This window comes from Mustela nigripes, chromosome 17 (genome assembly GCF_022355385.1).
Source record: "Mustela nigripes isolate SB6536 chromosome 17, MUSNIG.SB6536, whole genome shotgun sequence".
In the NCBI taxonomy this organism is placed as follows: domain Eukaryota; kingdom Metazoa; phylum Chordata; class Mammalia; order Carnivora; family Mustelidae; genus Mustela; species Mustela nigripes.
In genome coordinates, this window is record NC_081573.1 from 12971758 (window position 1) to 12989971 (window position 18214).

An 18214-nucleotide genomic window follows, 5' to 3' on the forward strand; every position below is an offset into this window, starting at 1 on the left:
TGACAGAGAGAGATCACAAGCAGGCAGAGAGGCAGGCAGAGAGAGAGAGGAAGAAGCAGGCTCCCTGCTGAGCAGAGAGCCCGATACGGGACTCGATCCCAGGACCCTGAGATCATGACCTGAGCCGAAGGCAGCGGCTTAACCCACTGAGCCACCCAGGCGCCCTTCTTTTCTTTTTTTAAGATTTTATTTATTTATTTGAAAGAGAGAGAGATCACAAGTAGGCAGAGAGGCAGGCAGAGAGAGAGAGGAAGGGAAGCAGGCTCCCTGCTGAGCAGAGAGCCCGATGTGGGGCTCGATCCCAGGACCCTGAGACCATGACCTGAGCCGAAGGCAGAGTATTAACCCACTGAGCCACCCAGGTGCCCCAAGTAAATACTTACTTTTTTTTTTAAGAAAGTATGTTTTCTTTTCTTTTTTTAAGATTTTATTTATTTATTTGAAAGCGAGAGAGATCACAAGTAGGCAGAGAGGCAGGCAGAGAGAGGAAGGGAAGCAGGCTCCCTGCTGAGCAGAGAGCCTGATGTGGGGCTTGATCCCAGGACCCTGAGACTATGACCTTAGCCAAAGGCAGAGTCTTAACCCACTGAGCCACCCACGTGCCCCAAGTAAATACTTTCTTAAAAGACAATTTTTCACTTTTCCCTAGTGCTCCCTTAGGGGCTGGGGAAGTTAAAGTCAGTGTCATGCCAGAATTTGGTTTTGAAAGATGTGCAGGGCTCTGCCATAGAGCTGGATGTTATATCTAATCCCTTCCAGGGCATTTGTTGTTTGTGAATTATCCTGCCCAGTGTGGAGCCCTGCATGGAGACCTAGCTGCTTGCCTGTTTGCATAGGTAGTTCTCTGCAGACTGTCATTTTGGTATCAGAATTTTCTCTTCTCCTTCATTTATTCCTGGTGTTTATAGAAATAGGATGTGGTGGGGCTTCTTGTGTATAAGTGATAGAGTGACATTTGGGTGTATTTCACGGTGAAACAGTTGATAGTAGTACTGTTGACATACATGTAGTTCCTCTGATTTGAACACCCCCCTAACATTTTGGTGTTTTACAGACATTTTCTTGGGAAATGATGCCTCTGTGTATAGGAAGCGTTGTTAGATAATTCTGCTAAAACAGTGGTTCTCCGGCGTGATCTTCCCCCACCCCTTTTAGGTGACACTTGGCAATGTGTGGATACATTTTGGGTTGCTAAAACCCAGAGGGGCGCTACCACCGTACTGGATGCTGCTAAACATTCTGTGGTGCACAGGATGGCCCCTGCAACAGGAGTTCCTTCATTGAAAATGTCTGTGGCACAGAGTTTGAGGAGCGCTTAAAACTGAAATCGTGGAGAAAAAAAAAAAAAAAATCGTTGGGGGTGCCTGGTGGCTCTGTTGGTAGGCGTCTCCCTTCAGCTCAGGTCATGATTCCAGGGTCCTGGGATTGAACCCTGCATTGGGCTCCTTGCTGGACAGAGAATCTTCTTCTCCCTCTCCTTCTGTATGCCGCTCTGCCTACTTGTGCTCTTTCTCTATCTCTCTGTCAAATAAATTGAAAAAAAAAAAAAAAAAAAAAACATGGGGTAGTTGACTAAGCTTGGGTACCCTAGTTAGTTAGGTGTCTGCCTTCAGCTCAGGTGGTGATCCCAGGATCCTGGGAAGGAGTCTCATTATCAGGCTCCCTGCTGTGCAGCGGGAAGTCTGCTACTCCCTCCCTCTCACCTGTTCATGTTCTCTCTCTCTCAAATAAATATTAAAAAAAAAAAAACAGATCATGAGGTGTGATCTTCTTGGTTCTTTATCCCCCTTCCTTCTTCCCATTACAAAGGAGGTGTTCTTTTTTTGGTTTAAGACTTTATTTATTTGAGAGAGAGAAAGCACAGACAGGGAGAAGCAGACTCCCCACCCCACTGGCGGGGCAGCCTAATGCGGGGCTCCATCCCAGGACCCTGAGATCATGACCTGAGTGGAAGGCAGACGCTTAACCGACTGGGTCACCCAGGTGCCTCAAGGAAGTGCTCTTAGTGACTTTGTTTTGTGGCAGGCAGGGCCTTCACAGTCAAGCCACCACAGATGGGTGGGGGCTACCCCCAGTGGATGCTCAGTCCCTCTGGTTCTTGGCCATCTTACTACTAACGATGGTCCTCCCATCCCCTCTCTTTGCTGCCCCAGGACTACATTGCGGTGAAGGAGAAGTATGCCAAGTACCTGCCCCACAGTGCGGGGCGCTATGCCGCCAAGCGCTTCCGCAAGGCGCAGTGCCCCATTGTGGAGCGTCTCACCAACTCAATGATGATGCATGGCCGCAACAATGGCAAGAAGCTCATGACTGTGCGCATTGTCAAGCATGCCTTTGAGATCATCCATCTGCTCACTGGTGAGGTAGGACTGTGAGGCCTGATGAGGCAGAGTGCCCGTAGTACAGTCTGAAGCCAACAGCTGCCCCGTGGCGTGTGTGTCAGGGTCCATTAGGGTTTAGGGGGGAAGTGGGGGGAGGGATGTGGACTGATGTCACGTTCGTGGTTGCCTTCTCCTAGAACCCGCTGCAGGTCCTGGTGAATGCAATTATTAACAGCGGTCCCCGGGAGGACTCAACCCGCATCGGGCGAGCCGGAACAGTGAGGCGTCAGGCTGTCGATGTGTCCCCCCTGCGCCGTGTGAATCAGGTGGGCTTGGGGCAGAAATGGGCAAGTAGGAAGGTTTCTTCTGCCTGTGTGCTTTACCTGGAGTGTCCTTTGCTCCAGGAAGCCTTCCTGTATTACCATCACATTCAGGGCAGATACTGGTTCTGGCCCCGTCCTGAGCAACGTTTCCCTGAGGCATGGTTTCATTTGAGTGTGTGTTGTTACATACTGTGTGTGGGTGTGTGTGTTTTTTTCCACAGACCATTTGATCATCAGCTGGGGGCATTGTCACCACTGCCCCCTTAACAGAGATAGAATTGTCTCACATTCTATGCCTGCAGCTGTCCCCAGTGTATCCTTCGTAGCTGTCTGTTGTCAGTCAGGGTCCAGGTCAGGAGCGCACACCGCATCACGCTTCCCTGCAGTCCAGGTTTCGGATCTCCTGTAACCAAGCACCCAGCGTCAGCCTTTGTGTCCACACTTGTTTCTGTGGCCCCCCGTCTGATCTCAGATCTGGCAGCATTTCACCTGGGGCTGCCTTTGGGCTCCTACTGTGTCGTCTCCGTCGCGGGGGCCAGTGGATGCCAGGCAGTATGGTAGCCAGCATTTGTTGGGTTGCCTAGGCTACGGAAGACAGTGGCCCTATCTGCTTTGGGGGCATCTGCTTAGCTGGCCCCTGTGCTCCCTAGGCCATCTGGCTGCTGTGCACAGGTGCACGTGAGGCTGCCTTCCGGAACATCAAGACCATTGCTGAGTGCCTAGCAGATGAGCTCATCAATGCAGCCAAGGTGAGTGAGGACACAGGGGTGGGGCCAGTTCAAGGGGAAGCTGCTCCAACCTTCAGAACTGACCATCTGTCTCCTTGCAGGGCTCTTCCAATTCGTATGCTATCAAGAAGAAGGACGAGCTGGAACGTGTGGCCAAGTCCAACCGTTGATCACCTGGCTGTGTCTTCAATAAATCTGTCTGTCCTTGGGGCAGCCTCACCTACCTGTGCCAGTGTGTGTCCTGGGGGGCGCTGGAGTGGATGGCCCCAGGGTCCCGAGTTGCTGGCCACATTTCTGACCTGTCTTTTGGCCTGTGGGGACTGGGGTTCACCAGGGAGATACTCTGCTCAGGAAGCGCCACTGACTTAGAACCATGGAGAGCAGGCCTGGCTGCCCACATTGTGTTGGAAATGAGAGGGGTGGGTTATCCTGGCACAGATGTCACTCTAGTCTGGGGAAGGGCGTGATGTTTATCTAGATCTGGGTGATAGCCCACCACACTGAGAGGCATGTTTTCTGTGAGCAGTGCCAGGGAGGGGTATCTAAGGCCAATTATCTCGGTCACTGTTTCCAGCTTCCCGCCTGCTGGTTTGCCAGGGGCCAGCCCTATCCAGTACACTGTGGGGTCTGCCCACCTTCCACCCCAGAGGCTCCTCTTTGCTCTGGCCAGCTTCCCCCTGAACCCCATGCTGCCTGTGCACTCTTTATTTTATTTTTTTTCCTTTTTTTGTTTTTAACATTATTTATTTGACCGATCATAAGTGCTCAGAGAGGTAGTCGGAGAGAGGGGGAAGCAGGCTCCCCACTTAACAGAGAGCCCAGTGTGGGGCTCAATCCCAGGACCCTGAAATCATGACATGAGCCAAAGGCAGAGGCTTAACCCACTGAGCCACCCAGGCGCCCCTGCCTCTTCATTTTGTGTACTAGTCAGGACTGCAGCAACCCTGAGTACCCACAGAGTCCCTGCTATATCAGGTTCATCTGATTCCACCAGTAGCCTGAAAGTGGATTTGTGAGGTGATGGAAGACTTGGGTGGTGGGTTGTTATTGCCCACCCATGGGGCCAGACTCACTGGCCTGTCCCCTGTGCCATCTATCACCTTCCTGCCACCCCCGACATCCGGCCAATGTCAGGCTTGGTGTTCATCCTGGAGGGACCTGTCTTGGGGGCGGTCCAGGCAGTCAGACAAGTCTGACAGGTACCTTGGGAACCTGGGATCTGGAGGGAGTGGTACCAAGGCAGCACCTTCCTGCAGGGAGGGGCACCTAGTATGCAGCTGCTGGTAGGCAGAGTACTGGGGTCAGAACTGGCAGGGACGTGTCAGGCAGAGGGAGGTGGCAGCAACAGGTAGGAAGAGCCCAAGGCCCACTGGGGTCTGTCGGGAATCTCTGGCACCTGCTCTGGACTTCTGTCCTTTCTCTGTGTTGCTGGGCTCCAATCCTGAGGCTTGCATGTCCTCTCTTCCTCATCTGCCCCTCCTGGGATCTGGTATGGACCCCCCCAGAATCGAACTAGTTCTTAGAGGTCCCCATCTTTCGTTCCTCTCCATGTTGGAGCCTCCCCGTTGCTTGTCTGGGGTCCTGCCTGGTGATGAGTCCTCAGCTGTCATCTCTGCCCCTTCTCCACCCAAGTCAAGCTTAGGACCTACCATGCCCCCTGGGTCTGCCCCTGTCCCCCCAATCCTTTCCTCCCATCTCTTCTCCCTCCCTTCTCCAGTTTTGATGCTTCTTTAACTCCCTACCTGGACACCCTTTTCCTTGGCTTCTACCCTGTGAGTCGCCTACCATTCTAGCCTCTGCTCCTTGGCTCTACACCCCTTTCTTTTGCTTCTGTTCTGTGCCCTCCAGAGTGCGGCCCCTGACACTCCCACCCCCCCCCCCCGTAGACCCTCCTCCGCTATTCCACCGCCCGCTTCCCTGGCTGACAGGGCCTCTCCCCTCAGGTTCCGTCCGGATGCCCTGCCCTCGGCCGCCCTGGCTCCGCCGCCCCGGGGCCCCTCAGGGCTCAGGCCCCAGCTCCCCGAGCTCACTCTCTGCGCCCCGCTCACCCGGCAGGGAGGAGGGCCAAGACGACGACAGCGAGGAGGAGGAAGGGGACGGCAGCCCCGGCTCGGGCCCCATCCTGACTGCCGCATCCCCCGTGGAGTGTCTCATTTGCGTGTCACCCTTCGACGGTGTCTTCAAGCTGCCCAAGCGCCTGGACTGTGGCCACGTCTTCTGCCTCGAGTGCCTGGCTCGTCTGTCCCTTGCCACGGCGGGGGGCGGCGACGCGGTGGCCTGTCCGGTGTGCCGCGCGCCCACGCGCCTGGCCCCGCGCCGAGGGCTGCCCGCGCTGCCCACACAGCCGGGCCTGCTGCCCCGCGACGCGCGTGCGCCCCTGCCGCGCCAGGGCTCTGTGCGCTTCGACCGTCGCCGCGGTCTGCTGTACCTGCGCCCTCCGCCGCCGCCGCCTGGGCCGCGCAAGTCCCGAGCCGTGCGCCCGCCGCCGCCGCCGCCGCCGCTGCGCCTCGGCCGCCCGCTGTCTCGCCGCCTCTCCCTGACCAGCCCAGCCTGGGCCTTCAACGCCGCGGTGGCGCTGGCGGTGCTGGTGGCCGCCGGCCTCGTCGTCTCAGGCGTCTACATCTTCTTCCTCATCCCCCACGCCGCTGCCTCCGGCCCCGTGCGGCCCCAGCTCGTGGCGCTCGCCCCGGCGCCCGGGTTCTCCTGGTTCCCGCCGCGGCCCCCGCCGGGGACACCCTGGACGCCGCGCCCCGTGGGTCCTGACCTGGACACCGCCCTGCCAGGGGCTACGGAGGACGTGCTGGAGCCCGAGGCGGGCTCCGAGGATAAGGCGGAGGCCGAGGGGACGTTGGACGGGTCCCCGGAACGCGTGTGGGGAGCAGAAGCCGGCCAGGGCTGGGCCCCGCAGGGTCGGGGCAGGAGGAAGGTGTGGGCGCCGCGGTAAATGCATCCGTGTTGCAGGTCTTGTCTCCAGGGCTGGGGTCCTCCGTGTCCTCCTGGTGGGGCCCTGCCAGGATCGCTTGCCCTGATCCTCAGGGAGGCCTTACCAAGGTGCTTGGAAAGCACCCATTTCTCCGAGGGAGGCCTAGTGAGATCGTTCCAAGTGTCATCACTAAGGAGCAGGGCCCCTCTCAAGGAGCAACCTCTGCCTTCATTCCCACAAGGGCCCTCTGGGAGCACCCATAACCCCGAGCAACTGTAGGCATCAAGCTGAGGCTGTCCTGAGCCCCTCTTTGCGAAGGTCCTTCTGGGAGGCACTCCTAAACCTGATCTCCATGAGAGCCCGGTTGGGAGGACCCTTGATCCTCATCCCCCTAAGAGTCCAGCTGGGGAGCCCCTCGGACCAACATTGGGTAGGTACCCTGCACGGGACCCCATTAGCCCCTCCGGAGGATCCCACTGAGCGCACCCCCAGTCATCATCAGACCCCGGGGGGAGAACCCTCAGCTGGCAGCTGGGGGGAAGCCTCTGATTTAGTCATCCTGTGGGCTCACTGCAGGTGGCTGGAGCCCCCAGTCTCTGGTGGTGAAGCTGCTACTGCTGTTGGCCTCTGGCCATGCCCCTCTGTGGGGCCTATCACAGTCCTCCCCACCCCCACCCCCACCCCCACCGGGGCTGTGGAGTTTATTTTCCAGTCTGCTGCCTGCAGGTTGGGTGTGGATGGGATCCAGCTATTTCCAAGCTGGTCCTGGGTTGTCTGCACTCATGGCTGGGGCTTGGGCTTGAAGGGGGAGGGGTGGCCAGGCCAGGGTTGAGGAGGGACATATAGGGCGATTAGCTCCCACTTAGTTCTGAGCATCAATCTGCAAGCAGGAGCCTCGACTACTGTTTGGGTCATGGCTTCTGGGGTCCTGATATGCTGTGGGGCAGCTGTGGTCACCAAGGCTCATACAAGGTTGCCCTCTAGGTCAGGGCCACATGATTTGGGGGGTGGGTGCTCCTGGATCTCGCTGGCCCACTTGGAGACATCCTGGCCTCTCTCCCTGGGTGCTAGAACCTCCATAACCCCTATTTCCACTCATTAATTTCTCAAGACCAATTATTGCACGTCTCCTCCAGAGCTCCATCAACTTTTTTTGGCATCCCTGTTGTACCCTGAGGTGAAGCCTCAGCCTTGGGCAGCAGCCTACAGGGAGGGCAGCTCTTGGGTTCCTGTCCTCCTCCTCTCAGAAGCCTTCCTGGGTCAGTCATCACAGGGTAGGATGGCTGCCACCCTCTACACAGACTGAACACAGGTCTTCTGTTTCCCCCAAGGCTCTGGAGCCCACATCCTTCCTCACTTGGCCCAGATTTGAGGTTCCATGTTCTGTGGCTGGGAATCTGACATTTTCCAGAGAGAAATGTAACTTCTATGGGACTGGGGGTTCTCATTTGATCTGTTTACATGTGTGTTCTCAGTGCCTGGCACACGGGGGGGTGCCAAATAGTTTTCTGGGGAGTGACGGCATTGCGGGTGACCAAGAGGCACGTTAGGAATGCCTGTGGTCACTCTGGGCTCAACTAGCTTGGAGCTACCCTGGTCAAGGCATGTCAGCCGAGTTCCTTTCGATGGGAGCTGCTGCTTCCAGTTGGAAAGCCAGAGGGGGATCATCAGGACATCCAAGGGAGTGTGTTTCCAGACCAGTTCTTGTCCCACACCCAGGTGCCAATGTCACCCACAGTGACTGAGAGCAGGGTGCTGGGTCACTGGGCAGCCCTAGCCCCGCCCACACAGGGAGGGGACTTGGTCAGGCTGGAGCAGTGTTGGTGGTCTAGGTTAGTGTCTGCTAACTGCTGCAACAGAGAACTCAGACTAATTCTTCACAGTTCTGCAGGCCAGGGGTCTTGAAATCATGTTTACCTGGCTAAAATCAAGTGTCCGGAGGCTCCAGGAGAGAATTTCCTTCGCTTTTCATCTTCAAGACCTGCATTCCTTGGCTTCTTCCTCTATCTTCATATTTTATTTTTATTTTTTTAAGTAATCTCTACACCCCATGTGGGACTCAGACTCACAATCCCAAGATCAGGAGTCCCATGCTTTACTGACGGAGCCGACCAGGTGCTCTGTCTTCCTCTGTCTTCAAAGGCAGCAGCATCGTGGCTACAAAGCTCTGACTGTCCTGCCTCCTGCTTTCACTTGTAAGGGTATTGTGAGAACTTGAGCCCGCCCTGATAATCTGGGATAATTTCCTCAGATCAGCATCTTAATTTAATCACATCTGCAAAGTCCATTTTGCTATCTAAGTAGCAGATTGACAGATGCTGGGGGTTAAGACCTGGCTATCTATGGGGACCATTATTCACCTCACCATAGTGTCTCAGGTATCCTTCTTCTCATCCCTTCCCTCCTCCACCCAAGATTGGGAGATTGGGGGGTGGCAAAAGTTGGGCCCAGCCAGGAGAGTAAGAAAGGGGCCCTTAGCTGGTGGTGCCCAGAGAGGGGAGAGAAAATGGTCTCTGCCTGAGGGTGTTTAAGAAAGGCTGCCTGGAAGAAGACCCGCATCTTCAAAACAGCTGGTATTAAGGCAGAAGGAGCTGGGGCAGTAAGCGGGTGACTGAGGGCGCTGGCAGAGCTGACCATCCCACACCCCAGTCCTAGCTAGTTTCCTCCCAGGGGTTAGGGAAGGTTCGGCTTCTCCACTCTCCCAACTGGGAGACTGAAACTTCAGTCTCTCCTTCCTTACAATGAGCCTGATGACAGATCCCAGGGGTCCTGAACATTCCTGTCTGCTAATTACTACCTCGATGACTACCCGTCCACTGCCCATGAACAAAGGGGCTGTCCAAAACCACCCTGGGGCCGGTATCATGGATCCTCTGCCCCAACCTTTCCACCAGCCTCTGTGGCCACCTAGAGCCATGCCCTCCCCACCCTCCCTCTGCCCACTTCAGCCCTGCTGCATAACCACCCCTCATCTGTCGCAGGCTTGTGAATACCCGGAGAGGGGAGTCAATCTCATTGCCTGGCATGGTGCCAGAGATGCCAGACTTTGGTTCTCTCTTCTGTAAAATGGGTGACAATAAACACTTTACTTGCAGGGAAAATTAGTTAACCTACAAGTATTTATTGTGCACCTGCTGTATACCAAGGGTGTGCACTGGGGACATCACAGGAACAAGGAAGGCCCTCACATGGCAGATGACATCCAGAATGCTGAGCAGAGCAACCATCATCTTGGCCACACTGCCTTCCCTGTCAAGTTTGTGGAGTCCCCAGTTCCCCAAAGATTCCCCATGTTCTCCCCCCAGCTCTGCCTTCTTTGCCCCCGGAGGGATGCAAGGTGCTCCGTTCTATAGGGATCTGGCCAGTCTCTCTTCATGAGAATCAAAGATGCCTCTGCCCGCACTGCACCCATCCCTGCCCATCGGGGCATCTTCTTGTGTTGAGGCCAAGGTAACAAGGACCACCGATGGCCTCAATGGACCCTGAGAGCCGCAGAGTCCAGACTCTGCGGGGAAACAGAGGCTGTTGGACTCGGCAGGGTATGGATTCGAACGAGGACCAGAGAGCTTCCTGCAAAACAACTTCTCCCCTCAACTCCACAGCCTGGTAGGGTAGACTTGGTTTTTTCCCCTCCTCCCCCGGTCCTGCAATTGGAGTTCTCTCTCCACACTTGGGAGGCTTCCCCTTCTCACTAACACCCACACGCAAACCAGGGTGGGGCTTGGGGGAACTTCTTGCAGTCCTGGCTGGGGGCTGCTTGAGTGTTGTCACAACATGGCAAGTGGCTTCTCTCTGAGCAAGTGAGCCAAGAGGGAACAAAGCCAAAGAAGCCACAATGCCTTTTATGACCCGGCCACAGAAGTCATTCTATCATCTCCCCCATGTGCTAGCGGGCACCCTATTCACTATGGAAGGGACCTAAGTGAGTGTGTGAACATGGACAAGGGGACTCATGGTGGCCATTTGGGAGGTCAGCCCTCTACCTAAAGTGGAGTCACCAGTACAGTCCTTTGTCCTCTTTAGTCAAGTGGGCCTGTGCCACACTCTTGGGCCCTTTCTCTCCGAGAGAGTCCCAGGCCTTTGGTTCAGGCTGAATCCCCAGGGTGATGACCATGTCACCCTTTCTGTGAGTTTGGGGGAGGCCCAGGAGAAGCCAGTGCCAGCCACAGTAGCACCAAGTAGGGACTGGGTCAGAACCAAGGACAGAAAGGGAAGAGTGACTGGCTTCATTCTCACCTGTCTCCAGGCCCCCAGATCTTAAGGGAGGGAGGAGACATGGAGCTGTGGGTGTTGACGGGAGTTGGAGGGTCGAGGGGGGTGGCATTAAAACACCTGACTCTTTTCTAGGCCCCTTACCCTCCCGTGTTGGAGGAACAGGAGTGAAGAAGCATTGTGGTGGCTCAGACCTGGGCTAGGCACCTTCCTGCAGCCGTCTGTAGTGTTTCCACATCACCATTGGGAGAGGGCGCACAGTGGGGAAGCAGGTGGCACGAGTGCTAAGGACCAGCTGGCCTGTTGCAGAATGTATCTGAGATTGGAGCTCTCTGCAGGAAGCTGGCTCTGCTGCCCTTATTCTGTGCTGTCTGGAAGAGCCAGCTGGCACGGACCCAGAGGCTAGTGAGATGCCAAGGCAACTTAATCGTTTCAGAGAGGAAGCATGACTCATTCCAGGATCTACTCTGTCCCACAGCCTCGGTGAGCCACTGCAGTCAGCCCTGTCCACTGTACCACTGGGCAGAAATAGCTCTCCTGATATTAGTGTCATTGTGTACCTGGAGCCCTAATCCACACCAGATCGTCTGTGCCAACAGTGTGATTTGTGGTAGGGGCTGTGAGTCACGCTGCATCAGTTTGTCCTTGGGGGGCGGGGGACAGGGGACAGAGACTGGGTAACTAAGGTCAGTTACATGGGTGCTGCACACCTTTGTTACTGTTTTCCCAATGAAAACCCTGGACACCAAGACTTAGGTGAGGACACTTGGTGGCAACACTCAGTATGTGTTGTCATGTATATTGTTTGGGAGAAGTGGGTGCGGCGTGTGACCCCACTGGGAGAGGACAGCAGGAAGCTTGTGCCTGATCTTTCTGAATTCCTGTTTACATACCTCTTTCTTCTGCCAGATTTTATTTATTTTTTAAATATATTTTTTTTAATTTGACCCAGAGAGAGTACAAGCAGGGGGAGCAGCAGACAGAGGGAGAGGGAGAAACTGACTTCCCACCAAGCAAGGAGCCCTACATGGACTCGATCCCAGGACCCTGAGATCATGACCCCAGCTGAAGGCAGACGCTTAACGAATGAGCCACTCGCGTGCCCCCACTTTCCCAGATTTTAAATTATATCTTTTCAATGTAATAAACTGCAAATAAGGGACATTACAACAAGGTACTGGCAAGGACATGGAGAAAAGAACAGCTGGGCACTGCCGGTGGGAATGTGAGCTGGACAACCGCCGTGGAAGACAGTAGCGAGGCTCCCCACAACCTTAAAGATAGAAACCCCACACAGTGCCGTAATTTGCGGAGGAGAACGAACTACTGAGAACATACAAGCACCCCTCTGCTCACTGCAGCGCTACTTCCAACAGCCGAGCTGCGGACGCAGCCCAAGTGTCCACCCGTAGATGACGGATAAAGAAGGCGCGGAGCACGGACACTGGACCACGTCAGCCGCAAAGAACCGGCCCTGCCCTTTGCATCACCGTGGATGTTCTCAGGATGTCCGCTCTCGGGACGTTCTGCAGAGCGGGTTGTCCCGGCCTCAGCGGCCAGAGACAGTACACACCGAGCCGCGGGCCCGGCTACCCACCCCTCCGCCCACACCGACCGCCGATTTTCCTCCCCGCACCCCGTCTTCCTCCTGCCTACGTCCCCGGGCCCTGAGTCCGCAGCGGCTCAACGCCAGGGGGACGAGCCGGTTTCCGCAGAGGCCGTCCCCGCGCTACTCCGCCGCACAGCCCAGGTCGGTCCCACTTAGGCTGGGGACTCCAGGGGCCCAGGAGGCGGGTCATTCTCCGCGCTAAAGGCGCATACAGGGCGTGGCGGGACCCTGCCCCCCTCGACTCTCGTGCCGTCCGTCACTCCCGATTCCGCCGATGCCGGGACCCTCACGGACGCCCTCCGGGCCCGAGACGCGGTACCCAAGCGAGGGGCCGATAAAATCCGGACTACGAACAACCCTCAAGCCAGACGGCGGAAGTCCCGCCCTAGCAGGCGTCCCGGAGGCGCCCCATCCTGGGTCCTCATTGGTCAGCGCCGAGGCGTCGTCGCAGTGTCTTCTGGGTAGTGTAGTTCCCGCCGCGGGGCTCCGTGCGATCGCGGGGTCCAGTGCGCCCGCGGCACCGAGTCCTCCGGATGCTACTGCCCACGCTCCGTGAGGGCGGGGTCCGTAGTCGCATCTTCGCCGAGCCGGGAGCTCCCAGTCCTGGCTCCGTCTCTCTGAGAATCGTCCTCAGCGTGGGGCGGGCTGCCTCTCACAGAGGTATCGGTCCGCGCCGCGCGCTCTCCCTTGTCTGCATATTTCTAATGGAGGTATCCGAAGTAGTTGCTGCTTCTTGCCCATCAGAGCCACACAGCATGTCATAATCAAGGGAACCCACGTGATGTTTATGCAAGATCAAGATGGAGCAGAACAGGGGCGCCTGGGTGGCTCAGTGGGTTAAGCCGCTGCCTTCGGCTCGGGTCATGATCTCAGGGTCCTGGGATCGAGTCCCGCATCGGGTTCTCTGCTTGGCGGGGAGCCTGCTTCCCTATCTCTCTCTCTCTCAGGCTGCCTCTCCATCTACTTGTGATTTCTCTCTGTCAAATTAATAAATAAAATCTTAAAAAAAAAAAAAAGATGGAGCAGAACATACACTGTGGTTTGGTGTGAGCAGATGAAAGGAAATGGTTCGTGGGGCTGCTCGTAAGTTGTACGTAAGTTGTATGGAAGAGAAGGCACCGGCCAGTTCACTGGCTGCAGGCCCAGTGCCCGAGTCGGCCTCTGGAAGAGCAGCCACAGTCGGAGCAACCACATTAAATTGGTCATCCTCCAAGCTCCATCTGGATTGTGCTCAGGCCACACTTGTGAGTTGCATGGGATGTGATGGGTGCCAGTGGCTCCGTTACCTTCATGTGGCTGTTGGTGGCATTAGTCCTTGCAGTTCCTCCAGAGGGCAGTACTGTTTTTTTCGGCTGTCTGTCTTGGCAGGGAGTGGAAGCTTCCAGGGCTTTCATTTAGCTCTTCTTAGCTCTTCTTAGCATAATGACCAATACCCCAAGAACTTCCTTCGGAGGAACGCTGTACCCAGTTCCTCACTGCCAAAGACCTCTTTGGGTCCAGGCATTCTGGTTGCCTGGACGACACCTCTGCCTGTTGTGGCAGGTGTGCCCACCTTGTATTTGGTAATTAAGTGCTGCCCCTTGGCCTCTGCTACTCATGGGATCATCCCAACTCAGTGGCAGCATCTCCTACAGTCATAACCGGCTTACAAAAGAGAGTAACCATGGAGATTTTCAGTCATCTCACTAATATATTTCTCAATTATTTTAGTGAAGGGAATATCTTCTGTGTCTTTTTGTGGAACATAGTTTGGAGATGGTGTGTAATTTTTCTTTTTTAAGATTTTATTTATTTGACAGACTGAGATTACACGTAGGCAGAGAGGCAGGCAGAGAGAGGGGAGGAAGTAGGCATTCCAAGGAGCAGAGAGCCTGATGTGGGGCTCGATCCCAGGACCCTGGGATCATGACCTGAGCTGAAGGCAGAGGTTTTAACCCACTGAGCCATGCAGAGGCCCCTGGTGTGTAATTTTTATTGCTACTATAAAAGATTACTACAAAGTTACCAGCACAAGCAGGGAGTTCGCTTTTCCCTCTCCCTCTGCTGCTCCCCCTGCTTGTGCTCTCTCTGTCAAATAAATAAAATATTTTTTTTAAAAAAAGGTTAACATCAGGGGTGTCTGGGTGGCTTAGTTGTTGAGTGTTTGCCTTCAGCTGTCATGATCCCAGGGTCCTGGGATCAAGCCCTGCATCCGGCTCCTTGCTCAGCGGGGAGCCTGCTTCTCCTACTCCCCGAGCTTGTTGTGTTCCCTCTTTCACTGTCTCTCTCTTTGTCAAATAAATAAATAAAATATTTTTTTATTGGCATTTTATTTTTATATGCAGGCTTCCAAAGAAAAATATTTTATTTTATTTTTAAGATTTTATTTATTTATTTGACAGAGAGAAATCACAAGTAGGCAGAGAGGCAGGCAGAGAGAGAGAGAGAGGAGGAAGCAGGCTCCCTGCTGAGCAGAGAGCCCGATGCGGGACTCGATCCCAGGACCCTGAGATCATGACCTGAGCCGAAGGCAGCGGCTTAACCACTGAGCCACCCAGGCGCCCAAGAAAAATATTTTAAAAATCTATTTGCGGGGCACCTGGATGGCTCAGTGGGTTAAAGCCTCTGCCGTCAGCTCAGGTCATGATCCTAGGGTTCTGGGATCGAGCCCCACATGGGGCTCTCTGCTCAGCGGGGAGCTTGTTCCCCCCCCAACACTGCCTGCCTCTCCGCCAACTTGTGATCATTGTCTGTCAAATAAATAAATAAAATCTTGAAAAAAAAATCGGTTTGCAAAGAGCAGGCAGATGGGTGAATTTGGAGCTGAGAAACAGTCAGGTGAAAACCAGGACGGTAACCTATGCAGAGCTGTCCCACGCTGACCTATTCTATACATGACGTGAGTCATGCAACTATCTTTCTGTGTCACACTTGAACCAGCTACTGTGCTGCAATGACATTTTTTTTATTAACATAAATGTATTATTTGCTTCAGGGGTACAGGTCTGTGAATCATGAGTCTTACACAATTCACAGCACTCACCATAGGACACACCCTCCCCAATGTCCATAACCCAACCACCATATCCCTCCCCCCCCCCGCCACCAATCCTATTTGTTTCCTGAGATTAAGAGTCTCTTAAATTTTGTCTCCCTCCCCATCCCATCTTCTTCCATTTTTTCCCTTACTTACCCCCACGAACCCCCTGCCCTGCCTCTCAAATTTCTCATATCAGAGACATCATATGATAATTTTCTTTCTCTGATTGACTTATTTCACTTAGCATATGTCGTTGCAAATGGCAAGATTTCAAGTTTTGTTTTGTTTTTTTTAAAAGATTTTATTTATTTATTTATTTGACAGAGACACAGCGAGAGAGGGAACACAAGCAGGGGGAGTGGAAAAAGGAGAAGCAAGCTTCCTGCTGAGCAGGAAGCCTGATGTGGGGCTTGATCCCAGGACTCTGGGACCATGACCCGAGCCAAAGGCAGACGCTTAACGGCTGAGCCACCCAGACACCCCAGATTTCCAGGGTTTTTTGATGGCTGTATAGTATTCCACTCTGTGTGTGTGTTGTGTGTATGTGTGTGTGATATGTATATATGTGTATATGTGTATGTATACATACATATGTATGTATATACATACATATATATGTATATATATCACATCTTTTTCCCCCAAAGATCTTATTTATTTTATTATTTATTATTTATTTTAAAAATAAATATTTATTATTATTATTATTATTTTTAAAGATTTTATTTATTTATTTGACAGACAGAGATCACAAGCAGGCAGAGAGGCAGGCAGAGAGAGAGGAGGAAGCAGGCTCCCCGCTGAGCAGAGAGCCCGATGCGGGGCTCAATCCCAGGACTCTGGGATCATGACCTAAGCCGAAGGCAGAGGCTTCAACCCACTGAGCCACCCAGGCGCCCCTATTTATTATTATTATACAGCTTATTATTATACAGCAAGAAAGGCAGCAAGAGAGGGAATACAATAATGGAGAATGGGAGAGGGAGAAGCAGGCTTTCCAGGAAGCAGGGAGCCCAATGTGGGGCTTGATCCCAGGACTGGAGCTGAAGGTAGAGGCTTTAACCCAATGAGCCACCCAGGCGCTCTCCCCCTTATTTTAAAGATTTTATTTATTTATTTGACAGACAGAGATCACAAGTAGGCAGAGAGGCAGGCAGAGAGAGAGGGAAGCAGGCTCCCTGCTGAGCAAAGAGCCGGATGCGGGGCTTGATCCCAGTACCCTGGGATCATGACCTGAGCTGAAGGCAGAGGCTTTAACCCACTGAGCCACCCAGGTGCCCCAAATTCTTCTTTTTTTTAAGATCGGAGGGGACCCCAAAGGGTTGCCCTGTGATGGAAAAATCTTGAGGTCATTTTAGAATTCTGCCTACTATGTTTTTGTTTGTTTTTAAAAGATTTTATGTATTCATTTGAGAGAGAGACAGAGAGTGTGAACATGAGCGGGGAAAGATGCAGAGGGAGAAGCAGACTCCCCGCTGATCTGGAGCCCGATGTGGGGCTCAGTCCCAGGACCCAGAGATCATGATCCAAGCTGAAGGCAGATGTTTAACTGTTTGAGCCACCCAGACGCCCCTGCCCACCATGCTTTTGAAAGGGCAAAAAATTTGGACACCTCAGGAACAAGATACACAGGTAGCAAATAAGCATAAGAAAATATGCTCGAGATTGTATGCTATAAGGGAATTGCAAGTTAAAAGAATATCATTACATAGGTATTAGAATGGCTAAAATCTAAAATCCAACAGGAGGAACCAGGATTCTTTTTTTTTTTTTCTCTTTCATATTTTTATTTATTTACTGGTTAGAGATTATAAAGAAATGCTATTATCATCATTATTTCATTTGAGGAGGAAAAACTAATCATCTGGGAAGGGAAAAGTATAGATTCTGAGTAGCAATAATAAATCTTTCACATTGAGTAAATTTTGCATTCCTTTGCTTCATTTTGCTACGAAACAATGAAAATACCATGTCCGTGTTAAGTCGGTGCACGTGAATTTGGGATGTTCACTGTGCGTCTCGGGGCCTCGGTCCGTCTGGTGACGCACAGGAACCGGGGCTTGTCCCCGAACGTGTCCGAGGCTCGCGCTGCCTCCGGGAGTCCGGTGAGGCCGGATCGCAGAGACGCGTGTTAGCCGGAGGCGGGGCGGGTCTTCGGGGACCGCGAGCTCCGCCTCCCGCAGCCGCACCGGCCAGGGGTCCCCGGGAAGCTCGGGCTCGGCCCGCTTCACCCCGTCGCTGGTCTCGCGCCTCCGACCCAGAAGCGCGGGCACCTTCCGCAGCCAGGGTCCAGGCCGGCCGCGCTCCCGGGCGGTGAGGCGGCGTCGGGGGTCGCGGGGAGACACGGTTTCGGGGCGGACCCGCGTCGTCCGTGGGCGGGGAGGCCGCGCGCTTCCTCGGTCCCGCTCTCGGGATCCCGCGCGTTCTTGTGTTCGGGGCGGACCGGGGCGGGGCGCGGAGGGCCGAGTCTCGGGCGGCTCCTCGCTGACCTCGGAGCCCGGCGCAGGGCGCGACCCGCACCGGACCCCAGAGCACACGGCGCAGCCCGCCCGGGGCGCCGCGTGCTTCCCGGCGGATTCGGACGCCCCAGCGCGTGGCGCGGCCTGTGCCACCGCGTGTCGCCGCGAGCGCTGTCCGCTCCGCGAGGGCCCCGCACGGCAGGACGACGCGAGGGGCGCGTCCGGGGAGCGGCCGCCCGCGGCAGGCGTGTGCCCGGGGCGCGCAGAGCACGGCGGCCGCCCGAGCAGCGTGGCTCACGGCGTGGACGGTCCGGCTCCGTCGGGCCGGGGTCTGCGGTCCGGCTCCAGCGCGGGCGGCCGCGGCGCGGGGCCGGCGTGACTCCTGCAGACGGCGGGTCCCGTGAGGTCGGGGCTCGGGGCCCAGCGACGACCGGAGAACCGCGGGATCCGCGGCCTCGCGCCACAGGCGTCGGGGGGCCCGGGAGCGGCTGCGGCGGGGCAGGCCCGGGATCCCGGGAGCGCGGGCGCGCAGGGCCGCTGCGGCGGGCGCGGGGCGTCGGCGGGAGGCGCGTCGGCGGGCCGGGCGCACTGACCAGGGGCGGCTGCGCGGAAGCAGCGAG

General features: G+C 55.1%; 2 protein-coding genes across 2 annotated transcripts in view; both read left to right on the forward strand.

Annotated features, from left to right (window-relative positions):
* Positions 1-3595, forward strand: part of RPS5 (ribosomal protein S5) — a 5758-nt gene extending 2163 nt beyond the window's left edge. Inside the window, exons 3-6 of the mRNA XM_059381990.1 lie at positions 2154-2363; positions 2519-2647; positions 3295-3393; positions 3474-3595. Coding sequence (XP_059237973.1) covers positions 2154-2363; positions 2519-2647; positions 3295-3393; positions 3474-3542 — 507 coding nt within the window. The 3' untranslated portion in view covers positions 3543-3595. The remainder of the gene's footprint in view (positions 1-2153; positions 2364-2518; positions 2648-3294; positions 3394-3473) is intronic.
* Positions 3596-5326: 1731 nt separating this feature from the next.
* On the forward strand, positions 5327-6316 carry RNF225 (ring finger protein 225). Its single transcript, XM_059381974.1, has one exon. It carries the CDS (start codon positions 5327-5329, stop codon positions 6314-6316), a length of 990 nt encoding a protein of 329 aa, XP_059237957.1.
* The last annotated feature ends 11898 nt before the right edge of the window (positions 6317-18214 follow it).

Coding starts and splice junctions, on each gene's coding strand:
- RNF225 (XM_059381974.1), top strand. CDS start 5,327: ATGCCCTGCCCTCGGCCGCCCTGGCTCCGCCGCCCCGGGGCCCCTCAG.